The 12,039-nt window shown below is 41.5% G+C and overlaps 1 protein-coding gene across 15 annotated transcripts in view; it reads left to right on the plus strand.

The window, feature by feature from the left end:
* The first annotated feature begins 250 nt into the window (after nt 1–250).
* SRRM1 (serine and arginine repetitive matrix 1) overlaps nt 251–12,039 on the plus strand; it is a 32,056-nt gene continuing 20,267 nt past the window's right edge. For 8 of the 15 annotated variants that reach the window (XM_044914428.1, XM_044914427.1, XM_044914424.1 and 5 more), the window contains exons 1-8: nt 1,413–1,477; nt 4,136–4,225; nt 4,488–4,610; nt 6,750–6,920; nt 7,847–7,962; nt 9,260–9,463; nt 10,407–10,601; nt 10,890–11,009. In XM_044914428.1, coding sequence (XP_044770363.1) covers nt 1,457–1,477; nt 4,136–4,225; nt 4,488–4,610; nt 6,750–6,920; nt 7,847–7,962; nt 9,260–9,463; nt 10,407–10,601; nt 10,890–11,009 — 1,040 coding nt within the window. In that variant the 5' untranslated portion in view covers nt 1,413–1,456. Of the gene's footprint in view, nt 289–1,328; nt 1,478–4,135; nt 4,226–4,487; nt 4,611–6,749; nt 6,921–7,846; nt 7,963–9,259; nt 9,464–10,406; nt 10,602–10,889; nt 11,010–12,039 lie in introns of those variants that run through there. The other 7 variants (XM_044914432.1, XM_044914436.1, XM_044914433.1 and 4 more) reach the window with 3 other exon arrangements.

The raw sequence follows: 12,039 nt of genomic DNA on the forward strand, positions 1-12,039 counted from the left end.
GAGCTTAAGAGTGACATGTCTAAGGTTTTCTAATAGGGTCAGTCCGCTGCATTTAGAGTAGATACTGAGTGGCAAGGGCAGAAGCAGGGAGGCCTGTTAGGAAGCCAGGGCAGAAATTGAGGCAAAAGTTGACGGCGCCTTGAGCCAGGATTATAGCCGTGTGGGTTTCCGGATAGTCTGGAAGTGGGATGAAAGGGAAAAAACGATGAGAGTAATACCAAGGCTTGTGTCCTAAACAAAGGAAAAGATGTAGCCATCAACTGAGACCGAAGACTCTGGGAGGAGCAGGTGGGTTTTCTGGGGTGTGTGGGGAGTGAGGGAGAGAAGGGTAGGGATCAGGAGTTCAATGTCTGGACTGGTTAAATTTCTGATGTCAATCCAAGTGGAAATGTCCAGCAGGAAGCTGCCTGTACGAGTTTAAAGATCGGGAGAGAAGTCTGAGCTACAGGTCCATGAAGTTGCCAGCATATAACTGGTATTTAAAGCCGCAGGGATGAACAAATACACAGTATGGAGTGGGATGCGTGCTGCCAAGAGCAGGAAAGGGAGGAGGGAGTGGGAGAGCCTGCGCGCGCGCGTTTGTGGGGGGTAACTTTATGAAATATGGCCAGAGGGACACCCGCCTTCCGGCGCTGGGCGGCAATGGGGCGCCCTGCACGCGATGCAGGAGGCCCCCCCGGGCCAGGGCAGGGCGCCGAGGCGGCAGGGCGGCCCACCAGGCCCACGCCCAGGCTCAGGGCCACGGTTCTCTCGCCCGCTTCCTGCCGGTCGGCTGAAGCCGAAACTCCTCTGCCGGGTATTTTCAGCTTCCTCCCCAAACGAATGAGCTTGAAGATGGGGGGGGGGCAACCCGAGGAAACGGCCACAGCGCAGACTTCATTCATACTATACAGCTCGACTGCTTTAGAGTCGATCTTAATAACTGGCAAACTCGTAAAAGCAACACAATCACAACTTTTACGATGACACGAAAGCCCGGGAGGCCTCCCTTCCGCGCGCGAGCCGCCTCGCCGGCGTCACTCTGAGGTAACAGCCTTTCTCTTCAATCGCTCCATGGAACCCCCAGGGCGGGAGGCCTCCTCCACTACGGGTCGAAGGATGGGCCAAGTCACGCTGCGCGAACAAGGCTGATCGAGCGCCACAAAAGGATTCGCAGGGCGGGGCGACCCAATGACTCTCTCTCTCTTGTTTTCATTGGCTGCGATCGCGAGACGCTCCTCCCGGACTGGCTACTTGGGAGCCTCGGAGACGGCAGCAGCCCGCCCCTTGGGCGCGCGTGCGCACGCGTGGCGGGTGCTCACTGCACTGAGCAGGCGCGGCCTCGTGTCGGCTGAAGGGGCGGGTGGAGCGGCGCGCGCTGCGTCCCGGCGCTCTGCTTTCCCTGCCGGTCCCGCCCTCCGTCGCGGCGGCGCGGTGTATTGTGGGATAGGGAGCGATCTCCGAGCGAGGCAGCAAGATGGACGCGGGATTCTTCCGCGTAAGTAGAAGCGCGGGGATCTGGGGTGAGGTGAGGGGCTTATCGGTAAGGCCCGGGGGGGGGCCCTAAACTCGGAACGGTTGTGGCCAGCGAGGGGAGGCTTCGAAGATCCTGATGATCTTCCGTGCCAGCGGACGCTCCCCCCCTGCCCTGCGGCGGAGACCGGTGCGCCCCTGCGCAGTCTCCTCCTCCGGGATCGTCCCCCCTACGCGGCAGCGACGGTCGCCGGAAAATGGCGGCGGGAATGGGCCGGAGTGGTACCCCGCCGCCCGCCTGCCTGGTGGGGCCTGCAGGCCGAGCCGCGCGCGCCGCCCCGTCCTGGGGCCTAGTTGGGCCGCGAGGAGGAAGTCCCTGTGGGGAGGCCGGAGGGAAGCCCTGAGGTGACTGGCGGAGGAAGGATTCTGGAGAGTACGGTTTTGGGGGTACCGCCCCAGGAGAGCGTGTTAGGGAGGACAGGAAACGGCGTTCAGCGGCTTTTCTTGAGAGAACAGCGCCGAATCCACCCCCCCCCCACCCCGTCCTAAGTCTTCGCGGAGGCGCGGGGTCAGAGTTCGCGGGAACTCCCGCCCAATTTGATATTCCTTTAGGGAGGGGAACTCCGATAATAGGTAGTTGGAACGTTTGAATCTGAGACTAAGGGCAACCGGTGCAACAAAAAGCGTGCACGTGTATGGAGGCAGGGGCCGGGGGTGGATCAAGTTTTCTTCCCGCACACCGCCCCCCACCCGCGTTTGTTCTACTGTTTTGAAGTCCGCTGGAGAAAAGGGGCCTCTTACCTAGGTTCTCCCGGGGCCGCGCGTCCAACACCTGCAGGCGGGGAAGCTATCTCGTCGAAGTTGGTGCTCAGGGCCCAGACTTTACCAGGCTGGTACTGCTGGAACCTGTTTGTCCCATATTCCACTGCTGTAGGAAATGATTACCGAGTAGATACCTAGATGGGTGGGAAGTGACACTAATAGGACTAAAGTTTGCGGATGCTTTTGATGCAGAACGGACCATATGGAGACCGGTGGTTTTGGTCAAAATCTATACTTTATGTAACGTAGGTTGGCTCTTTCCACTCCCTGGAGCGTATAATTCGCAGTTTGCGTGGTTTTAAAGGGAAAGTTGGAAGAGGGGGAAGACCAAGACTTTAAGGAACGTAACTCTTGACATTCTGAAGTCGACATTGAAATTCTTTAATTGGCTTTAATTGTGCCAACTAGTTTTTCATCAAAAATCCCAGGATTATTCCAAGCACCTACTTAAAATAGGCAGTTGTTTGTTCGTAGGCTGTGCAAGCGATACTGTAGTTATTTCTGTAATGATAGTCTCAATTGAGAGAGCTTATCAGATTTCCATTCTGTTGATGAACTCGTTTTCTAATTTCCATCAAAGTATTTTGTAGTAAGTACTCAATATTCCCATGATCCAAGTGTAATATTTTGACACAAAAGCCTATTCTTAGGATTTTTGTTGGCTGTTATTTCCAATGGAAGGGAGTTCCAATAGAAAAAGAACAAGGCGGTTGATAAATTTTAAAACAACGTTTGCTTTTGGTGTTAGTAAAAATCTGGAAGAAGAAGTGTGGGTTTTTATATACTACCTATTATTCCTTAGAGGAGTTGACTGGATTTAAACTCCAGTTAAAGAATTTAGGGAGTTACCTTGTTAGTACAGGCAACCAGATAGTAAACTGAATTTTTCAGTTCAGATAGTAATGATAGCTTTCATTTGCTGAATTTCTGCCACATGCCAGTTACTTTACATACATTATTCTTGAGATACACAGCCCTTGCAAAGTAGATTTTAGCAAGTAAGGAAACATTCTCAGAGGTTAAGGAACTTTGAGTCATATGGCTGAAGTTCTTGGCAGAATTGGGGTTCTAATCCAGGTTCTTTACCTTCCTAAACAGAATTTTTTCTTGATCACTTTCTAAGGGACAGTGGCCAACTTAGTGCAATCAGTAGATTTCACATCACATAGCCAGTTATTTTAGTTATTTGGTCCAGTTGGAACGACAAAATGCAGACTAATTAGTGATCACTTAATGGTCTCAATTAGTATTTGTAAGCTCTCATTTTTCCAGAATCATTGCTGCAATTAAGTGAGTTAATTAAGATAAACCTGTATTTTTCATGCATTCCAAGTTCTTAAAGTTGTGAAAACTGACTGAGTCCTAGGGTGTTTTCTTTTTCCTTTTCGCCCTGTTTATATGCATTGCCACAATAATTTTGTAAGCATGCTACTGGTTGTCACAAGAGGATGAAATTTAATGGTCTTGTTTGGATGTATATATTAAGTATAGTAAATATTTCAATTTATTCGCACTTATACAAAACCTTAAAAGTCTTTTAACATAGAAAAAGGTGTAAAAAGATACACATCAAACTTGGTTGTGGGGGAGGTGCTAGCTTTGTGTTGTATACTGCTATACTGTTTGATTTGTTACAATGAGCTTATATTTTGTTTGTAATTTTTAAATACAGTCAAGTTTTTTCAGTGTCCGCTTCATTGGGAAAAAAGTATACATTCTACACCTATGAATGTTAGCTGTGGTGTTTTCTATTTATTTGATCACCCTGTTTTCTACTGTAAAAGTCATAGCCATCATTAGCTGATAAAAAGTAGGCATTTAACTTTGAACTCTTAATTAAAATCTGTTTCTTTTCCTGCAGGGAACAAGTGCAGAACAGGATAATCGGTTCAGCAACAAACAGAAGAAGCTACTGAAGCAGCTGAAATTTGCAGAATGCCTAGAAAAAAAGGTATTCTTCCCAAAACTGTTTCTGTACCTTTTATAGCACAGTTGACTCAAACATTTTGGGACTGTTTTAATTAAACATTTTCCACCTTTTAGCAACACCACACACAGGATAGCACAACCACACAAGAATGAGTCAGATTGTACCATGCTACACCAAAAAATTTCATAAGCTGAAAAGGAACTTGGTTGGACAAAACTCTTAAGTGAGCTTTCTTTTAGGATTATGAACCTTGTACTCAAGAATTTCTTGCATGTTTTATCAGGTGGACATGAGCAAAGTAAATTTGGAGGTTATAAAGCCTTGGATAACAAAACGAGTAACGGAAATCCTTGGGTTTGAAGATGATGTTGTGATTGAGTTTATATTCAACCAGCTGGAAGTGAAGGTAATAATACACAAATGGCTCTTATTTCTGAATATGTGACATAATTTTGTGAATCTATGGAAACTGAATTTTTCTATGGAGTACAAATATAGGAGGGTTATTTTACAATGTTTGTTGTGAAAAGAATTCACTTTGTAAACAACTATTAAGCCTGGAAGTTTAGTGAAGGTACATAGTTTTGAAAGCTACACAGGTGAAAAATCAAACTTATTGTTTGTAATTTTGCTGTTACATGTTAAGTTACTTTGACAGCAATTTTCTAATGATAATGTGATTTATGATTTAAAAGGCCTGAACCAAAATGGAAGTTATTCCTTGCGTCTGAAGTATAGCACCATCACCTTATTAGGTCACAGCAGAGTGAGTGTCCCAATGTCGCTCTGACCCAACTCCCTTGATGATGCAGTGTGTGTTTGGAGGTGAGTTGTGTAAAGTGGCCGAACATCAACAACAACAACAACAAAAAAAAAAACACAAACAGGAAAGAGCAATTGGGTAAATCTATACACTGCTCTTTAAAAAATACTATTATGAGATGGACGTTTATGTGAAGCATGAGGGGCAATTCTGATTTGATTGGATATTGTTTTTAAAATAATCAAGTAACTGAAGTCTTTAGTTGTAGCTGCATGTCAGCTAGCCATCAATTAACATTTTAGGCACAGACTTTTTTGTTTACATTATGCTTAAACTTCAGACTGAAATAAATTGGCAGCATTATTAGAACCAGTTAATATAGTTATTTCCTTTTTTCATTCGTGAGATAATATGAGATGATGATAGAATTGATGTTTTGAAACCGTTTTATTATAAGATAGTTTGTTATTTTGCCACAACAACCCAAGGGATAGTAAGATGTACCATATGACCTTTTGGCAAATATACCAATGTGAATTTACCTTTACGTTAATCCTTTTCCCAAAGAGTTCGCCCTTGTGTTTTGACAGAACAGTTGGCATTTCAACTGATAAGGTATTTCTATTTTTAAAATAATTTGGTAATTACATTTTGTTTTGAATATTTTTAAAGATTAATTTTAAGAAAGCACTTCCTTTGAAATGTATACATTTTACTTAGAAAACAGGAACGTGGGAAACCGTTTTTAAAATGATGATTAAAGATAGATTTTATTGGAGAAATGCTTTACTGATTTGTATTTTAGTGCTTTTTTAAAACCTAAGTATCTGGTAGTATTCCCCTTGTAGTGAGCATGAGATTAAAGTTTAGAACTTTTTTAAACAATCTTCTCTTTTTTTGTGGTTGTGTACTCATTATTGCTTGTTCGTCTTTTGCAATTTAGATAAATGATATAACATTAAACTCAAGGTGGTTGAGTTGCAGTAGGGAGTCGGAAGCAAGCCAAGGGAACATCTTTCTCTACAGGGGACTTGGCGATTCCAAACCCCCAAGGTTCCAAGAAGAAACTGAAGACACCTGGAATCTGTACTTGCTTTGTGCTATTGAGCTGTGCTTGTTATATGGACCTTGTTGCTTGACCAACAGATTTAGCATTTAAAAACCCAGTTACTTTTGAGAAAACTTGACCTCTTAGCCCTTTGTGGACAGTTGAGAATTTGAGGCATTGTTATAATAGATTTTCCTTATATAGAATTCAGCCTTTCAGCTTAGTCTTCAAAAGTTACAGAGTGCATGCATAACTTGTTAGTTTTCATAACTGGACGGTAGATATTTTATAGAAAGCTATCTTACAGTGTTAGAGAAGTGAACAGTTTATGTACTTTTTCAGTTTCTCTTTTGGGGGAAAATTCCCAGGCAAGCAAACATTTTCTTTATTAGTAAATGCAGGAATTTGTGGATGTTCATGATGGTTTTTAAAGTTTATAAATGTAAGTAAGGCCCACTAACAGCCACATAGTCTAAAAATACTTACGAAATCCACAAAGGATTAACAGGCTGCTCTGATGCTTTTGGTAGAGTGAGAGAGAATTTGGTAATCTGTGCTAGAGATTATATTGCTGAGAAACTATTAGGGAAAACTATTTTTTAAGTAGTAAAGAATATATATGTATTTAAGCCCCTATGGTAGACTTAAAAAATACTAATTTAATGAGTTTTAGGTTGGTTTGGTTGGCTTGTTTTGAAGTAACCTGTTTCTCTTCCTGTCATGTCTTTTTGCAGAATCCAGACTCCAAAATGATGCAAATCAACCTGACTGGGTTTTTGAATGGAAAAAATGCTAGAGAATTTATGGGAGAACTGTGGCCCCTGCTCTTAAGTGCACAAGAAAACATCGCTGGAATCCCTTCCGCTTTTCTAGAACTGAAGAAAGAAGAAATAAAACAGAGACAAGTAATAGCCTTTTCTCTTTTGTGTAATGTTGATTTGAGAGAGTATCCAGACTGCTAAGACACTTTAAATTTTACATGACCTAGAGCTAGGATCAGCATGTTGTTTCGCTTTGCTGTAATATATTCAAACATTCAGTTTTGATTCTCCACTCCTTTCCCCCAACCTCGACATTGAGTTTAAAATGTCATTTTCCAGGGCACCTGGGAGGCTCAGTTGGTTGAATATCCCAACTCTTGGTTTCGGGCTCAGGTCATGATCTCAGGGTCGTGGGATCCAGCCCCTAGGGGCTCCATGTTCAGCGGGGTGTCTGCTTCTCTCCCTCACCATCTCCCCCTGCCCTTTCCCCTCCCCGTGCACACATGCTCGTGCACATGCGCGTGCTCTCTCCAAAATAAATAAATAAAATGTCATTTTTCCAGAGTCCGGTAATTTGGTAGATAAATTTTTTTTTTAAGATTTTTATTTATTTGTCTGCGCGCAAGCAGGGGAAGCGGCAGGCGGAGGGAGAAGCAGGCTCCCGGCTGAGCAAGGAGCCTGATGTGGGACTCCACATCATGACCCCCCATGATGATAGAATTGATGTGAGCTGATCATGGTGAGCTGAAGGCAGACACTTAACTGAGCCACCCAGGCGCGCGATAAATTTTTTTTTAATATGTGCATACTTAGAAGAAAATTTGAACTTTAATAACCACGTAAAAGGTAAGCACAGATTCTTCACATCGGCAGTGTATGTTAAATCACAAAAGAATAAGATGAATGTGAAAGTGATTTTTTTTAAGTAAATTTGAGAATAGTCTTACTGGAAAGCAGAAGCCAATGAAATGGTTTATAGCATTGGTATTTATCAGAGGTGCAAAGTCTTCAATTTGTTTGTTGATCTCAAGTGTTCAGCTGTGTTTACTTTGAAAACTTGATCTTTGCAGATTGAACAAGAAAAGTTGGCATCTATGAAAAAGCAAGATGAAGACAAGGATAAGAGGGATAAGGAAGAAAAAGAAAGCAGCAGAGAAAAAAGGGAAAGGTCTCGAAGCCCAAGAAGGTATAATACGACACATGCATACCTGTTTCGCAAGTACTTTAGTTAGTAAAGTATTCTGTGTGTAGAAAGTTGCATAGATAAAAAGGAAGCTAACAGCACTATTCAGAGAATTTCTTCCATTGTACAATTTTCACGGTGGACTAAGGTTTGTCTCTGGCCTAAAACACTTGTTTTGTTTGAGACAGATCATTTGACTATAATAATTGTCTCCTAAAATCTTGGTGAATTATACAACTCTTAATTCCTAAATCAAAATCTAGACTTGCCTTTCATATTGCATTTGTTTAAATATGGCATTTAATTATTTTAATCTACTCCAACTCCTTTCTTTCCTTTTTATTAGAAATCTGTGCCCCATTAGCCATTCGTATTATACTTATCTAATTCCCTGTTCTGCTTTTCTTAAATGGTTGTATTGTACCAAAAACAGATCATTTATTTGTTTTCTTCTTCCTTCCAATGAGACTATGGTTAGGTTCCCATTTTTAAACCTACGACTCAGCTTCTACTGTATTTGTGGTGAAAGGTGAGAATTCTACTAGGCTTTCGTTTTTAGAGTTCTGCTAATTTTTTCATAAATCTGTTGGAATTAGTAAAGGGAGGAGGAAATTTCTTTGTTCATTTTAATTTGTATATTTGCTATTAAAACCTCCTTATCAGGGAAGCAGTACTATTTCTAGAGTTAAGCACATCACTGTGATAATTATTTCACTATTGATGAACCAGACCTGCTGTTTTACTTCAAGTTAGGGAAACTATTATTGTAAAGGAAAGGGAAGGGGTCTTCTCCTTTTCAAAAAGGCTATGTAGGTTTGACGTATTTCTCTTCTCTTCCAAAGAGGATATTACTTCAATTGCACTAGTCCTTTTTCTGGAATACCTAGACTACCTGACAAACTCTGTGGTGGGATCTGTCTGCATCTAAACCGGTTGGGTTTGAGTTGTTATTATGGAATTTCTCTTTACTTTCAAGCATCCTCTTCCTCTGAAAAGTTGGTCTTTGGTCTCCTCGTCTCTGGGAATGATTAAGACTCTAAATCTAGTGTCTTAGGTCAATGCTTTCCTCTTAAAACTGGTGTATCGGAGAATGTTGTTACCCTTTGTTTGCTTGCCTTTCTGGGGTTTTTTTGGCCCATCCCCCCGTTAAGTAAATACGACAGGATACTTTATTTTCACAAGGAATTTCTCAGGTATAAGGAGCAGTGGTATTTAAAAAGATTAATTCTCACTTTGCCCTTTGACTCTCTCTCCCAATCCACATGATTCAAAAACCTGAAAAAAATTACTTTCATCCTAGACGCAAATCCAGATCTCCTTCCCCTAGAAGACGATCTTCCCCTGTCAGGAGAGAGAGAAAGCGCAGTCATTCTCGATCTCCCCGTCACAGAACCAAGAGCCGGAGTCCTTCCCCTGCTCCGGAAAAGAAGGAAAAAACTCCAGAGCTCCCAGAACCATCAGTGAAAGTAAAAGAACCTTCAGTACAAGAGGCCACTTCTACTAGGCAAGTATATAAAAATTCATTTATAAATAATCACAGTTTTAGGCTATTATTGACTGACTGCCAGTAGAATAACTCTGAGTTACAGGGGCGCCTGGGTGGCTCAATAGGTTAAGCGACTGCCTTCGGCTCAGATCATGATCCTGGACTCCCTGGATCGAGTCCCGTATCGGGCTCCCTGCTCGGCGAGGAGCCTGCTTTTCCCTCTCACCCTCCCCCCTCTCGTGTACTCTCTCATTCTCGCTCTCTCAAATAAATAAATAAATCTTTAAAAAAAAAAAAAAGAATAACTGAGTTACAAATATAAAATTCCTTATTTCCCTTTTTATATTTCTTAAATCATAAAATCAGCTTGTTGAAAAGATTCCGGTTCTACAGGAGAGTTGTAAAAGACCCTAAAGGTGACTACTGCTATTGGTTGGTTGTATTGTTTCAGATATTTTATATATTGTAAATTGCTTTTTTCCCAATACTGTGGATGACTTTGTATTCTTAAAAATGTATATGGTTAGAATTGTTAGTTGCTCTTTAACTTTCACTTTAATTGCACTAGTCATTTTTCTGGAATACCTAGACTACCTGACAAACTCTGTGGTGGGATCTGTCTGCATCTAAACTGGTTGGGTTTGAGTTAAGTTGATCTTAGATCCCAAGATCTCCTAGGAATAAGGGAATTTGCCACCTTCCCTCTTCCTTTGGTTTTTCATTATCACTGGCTTCCGAAAAGCAGATGACCACAGAGCCAGTAAGCGACTTTTATCAATATTAAAATAACCTATTTGCAGTTCACTGTTCTTTAACTTTCATGTGTATGTATCTTTTTGGAGCTAAGAAGTCTTCATGGATTTTGAAAACATTTTAGAGAAAAATAACCTTATTACATCAGTGTATTATGATTTAGGAGTCTGAGCTACAGAAGGGAAAAATAAGCTTTTTGTTTCTACAGTGACATCCTGAAGGTTCCCAAACCTGAACCTGTACCAGAGCCTAAAGAACCTTCTCCAGAGAAAAATTCCAAAAAAGAAAAGGAGAAGGAGAAGACCCGACCAAGATCACGGTCACGTTCCAAATCAAGATCCCGGACACGGTCTCGCTCTCCTTCTCATACTCGACCTAGACGGCGTCATAGATCCCGATCAAGGTGAGCTGTGGCTTCAAGATCTATGTAGTTCTTGAGTTTTTTACATGTTACTCTCTGGGTAGAATTAGATAATTTCAGAGCAGTAGAGAGCATTTAGTACAAATGTTACTCTTTGGACTTACAGAGAGAATTTGAGGACACTTTCTGTGCACCATAAAAATCTCTACATAAATGGAAAATCGTATGCCTTGAAGTCCATTTTTAAAATATAGCTGTTGAGAAAACTGTGTCAAGGAATTCATTCCTTGCTCTTGTTTATTCAGGCCCTAATTCTGTTTGTTATGGCAGATCATACTCACCTAGAAGGAGGCCAAGTCCGAGAAGGCGGCCATCTCCTCGAAGAAGAACCCCACCAAGACGAATGCCACCTCCACCCAGGCATAGAAGGAGTAGATCTCCAGTGAGACGGTGAGGGCTTTCTTTTTTCTTGTTTTTTCTCCCTTTCCTTTTTTTTTTTTTTTCTTTTTTAATTTGGAAGTGTCAGTACTTGAAAGTGCACCACATTTGCTTTAGGCTAATGTTTGAATTAGTGTCCCCCTGGAATAAAGACCTCGTGAGTGATAAGTAGGTGATGGCCTTCTAAGGAGCCTCTTGTTTGAGGTTTAATTGCAATGGAAAGCAGTGCTTGTGCAGTGTTGGGGGGAAGACAAATTGACCATTTTACTGATACTTCGTGTTAACTTACCCTTTTAGATCCCAGGATCTCCTAGGGATAAGGGAATTTGCCACCTTCCCTTTTCCTTTGGTTTTTCATTATCACTGGCTTCTGAAAAGCAGATGACCACAGAGCCAGTAAGCTACTTTTACCAATATTAAAATAACCTATTTGCAGTTACATTTTTGTTTTAAATGTTTTTTTCCTCATTATAGAAACGAATGTTTATAAAATTTCAAACAAATAACAAAGGGAAAGTTACCCATAATCCCATTCCATGGATATAGCCATTTTTAGCAGTTTGATGTCTAGGTACTTTTGAAAAGATTAGGCATAAAAGTAACCCTGTCAGTACCAATGTTCTTTTCTTAAAAATCATTTTAAAATTGGCATGAGGTTAAAATGTTTGGACCTAATATTTTAACAAAAAGATTGGTGCTAAATCTGCCCAAAGTAGAGGCCTGGTGCACTGGTAGCAGAGTTTAGGGCCTTCTTTACTTCCTTGGAAGGAGCTGTGATTATTGTGCTTCAGATTATACCTAGCACAGAATTTTTTGTCTTTGAGATTTTTGCAGGGATATGAATCTACTTGGAAATAGAGAGGGGAAGTACCAAACTCCATGATTTTTTGTTTCTGCAGTCAGGGTTTTCAAAGTCCCGTATTTTTTCAAAAGAAAATATTTGGGGAGGGGGTTGTGATAAAATGAACCATTTTTATGACTACTGCTAAAAATGATAGACTTGATGTTACAATTGACAAATGAGACTAATGGCATAAATGGT

Source organism: Neomonachus schauinslandi, chromosome 4 (genome assembly GCF_002201575.2).
Source record: "Neomonachus schauinslandi chromosome 4, ASM220157v2, whole genome shotgun sequence".
NCBI lineage: Eukaryota > Metazoa > Chordata > Mammalia > Carnivora > Phocidae > Neomonachus > Neomonachus schauinslandi.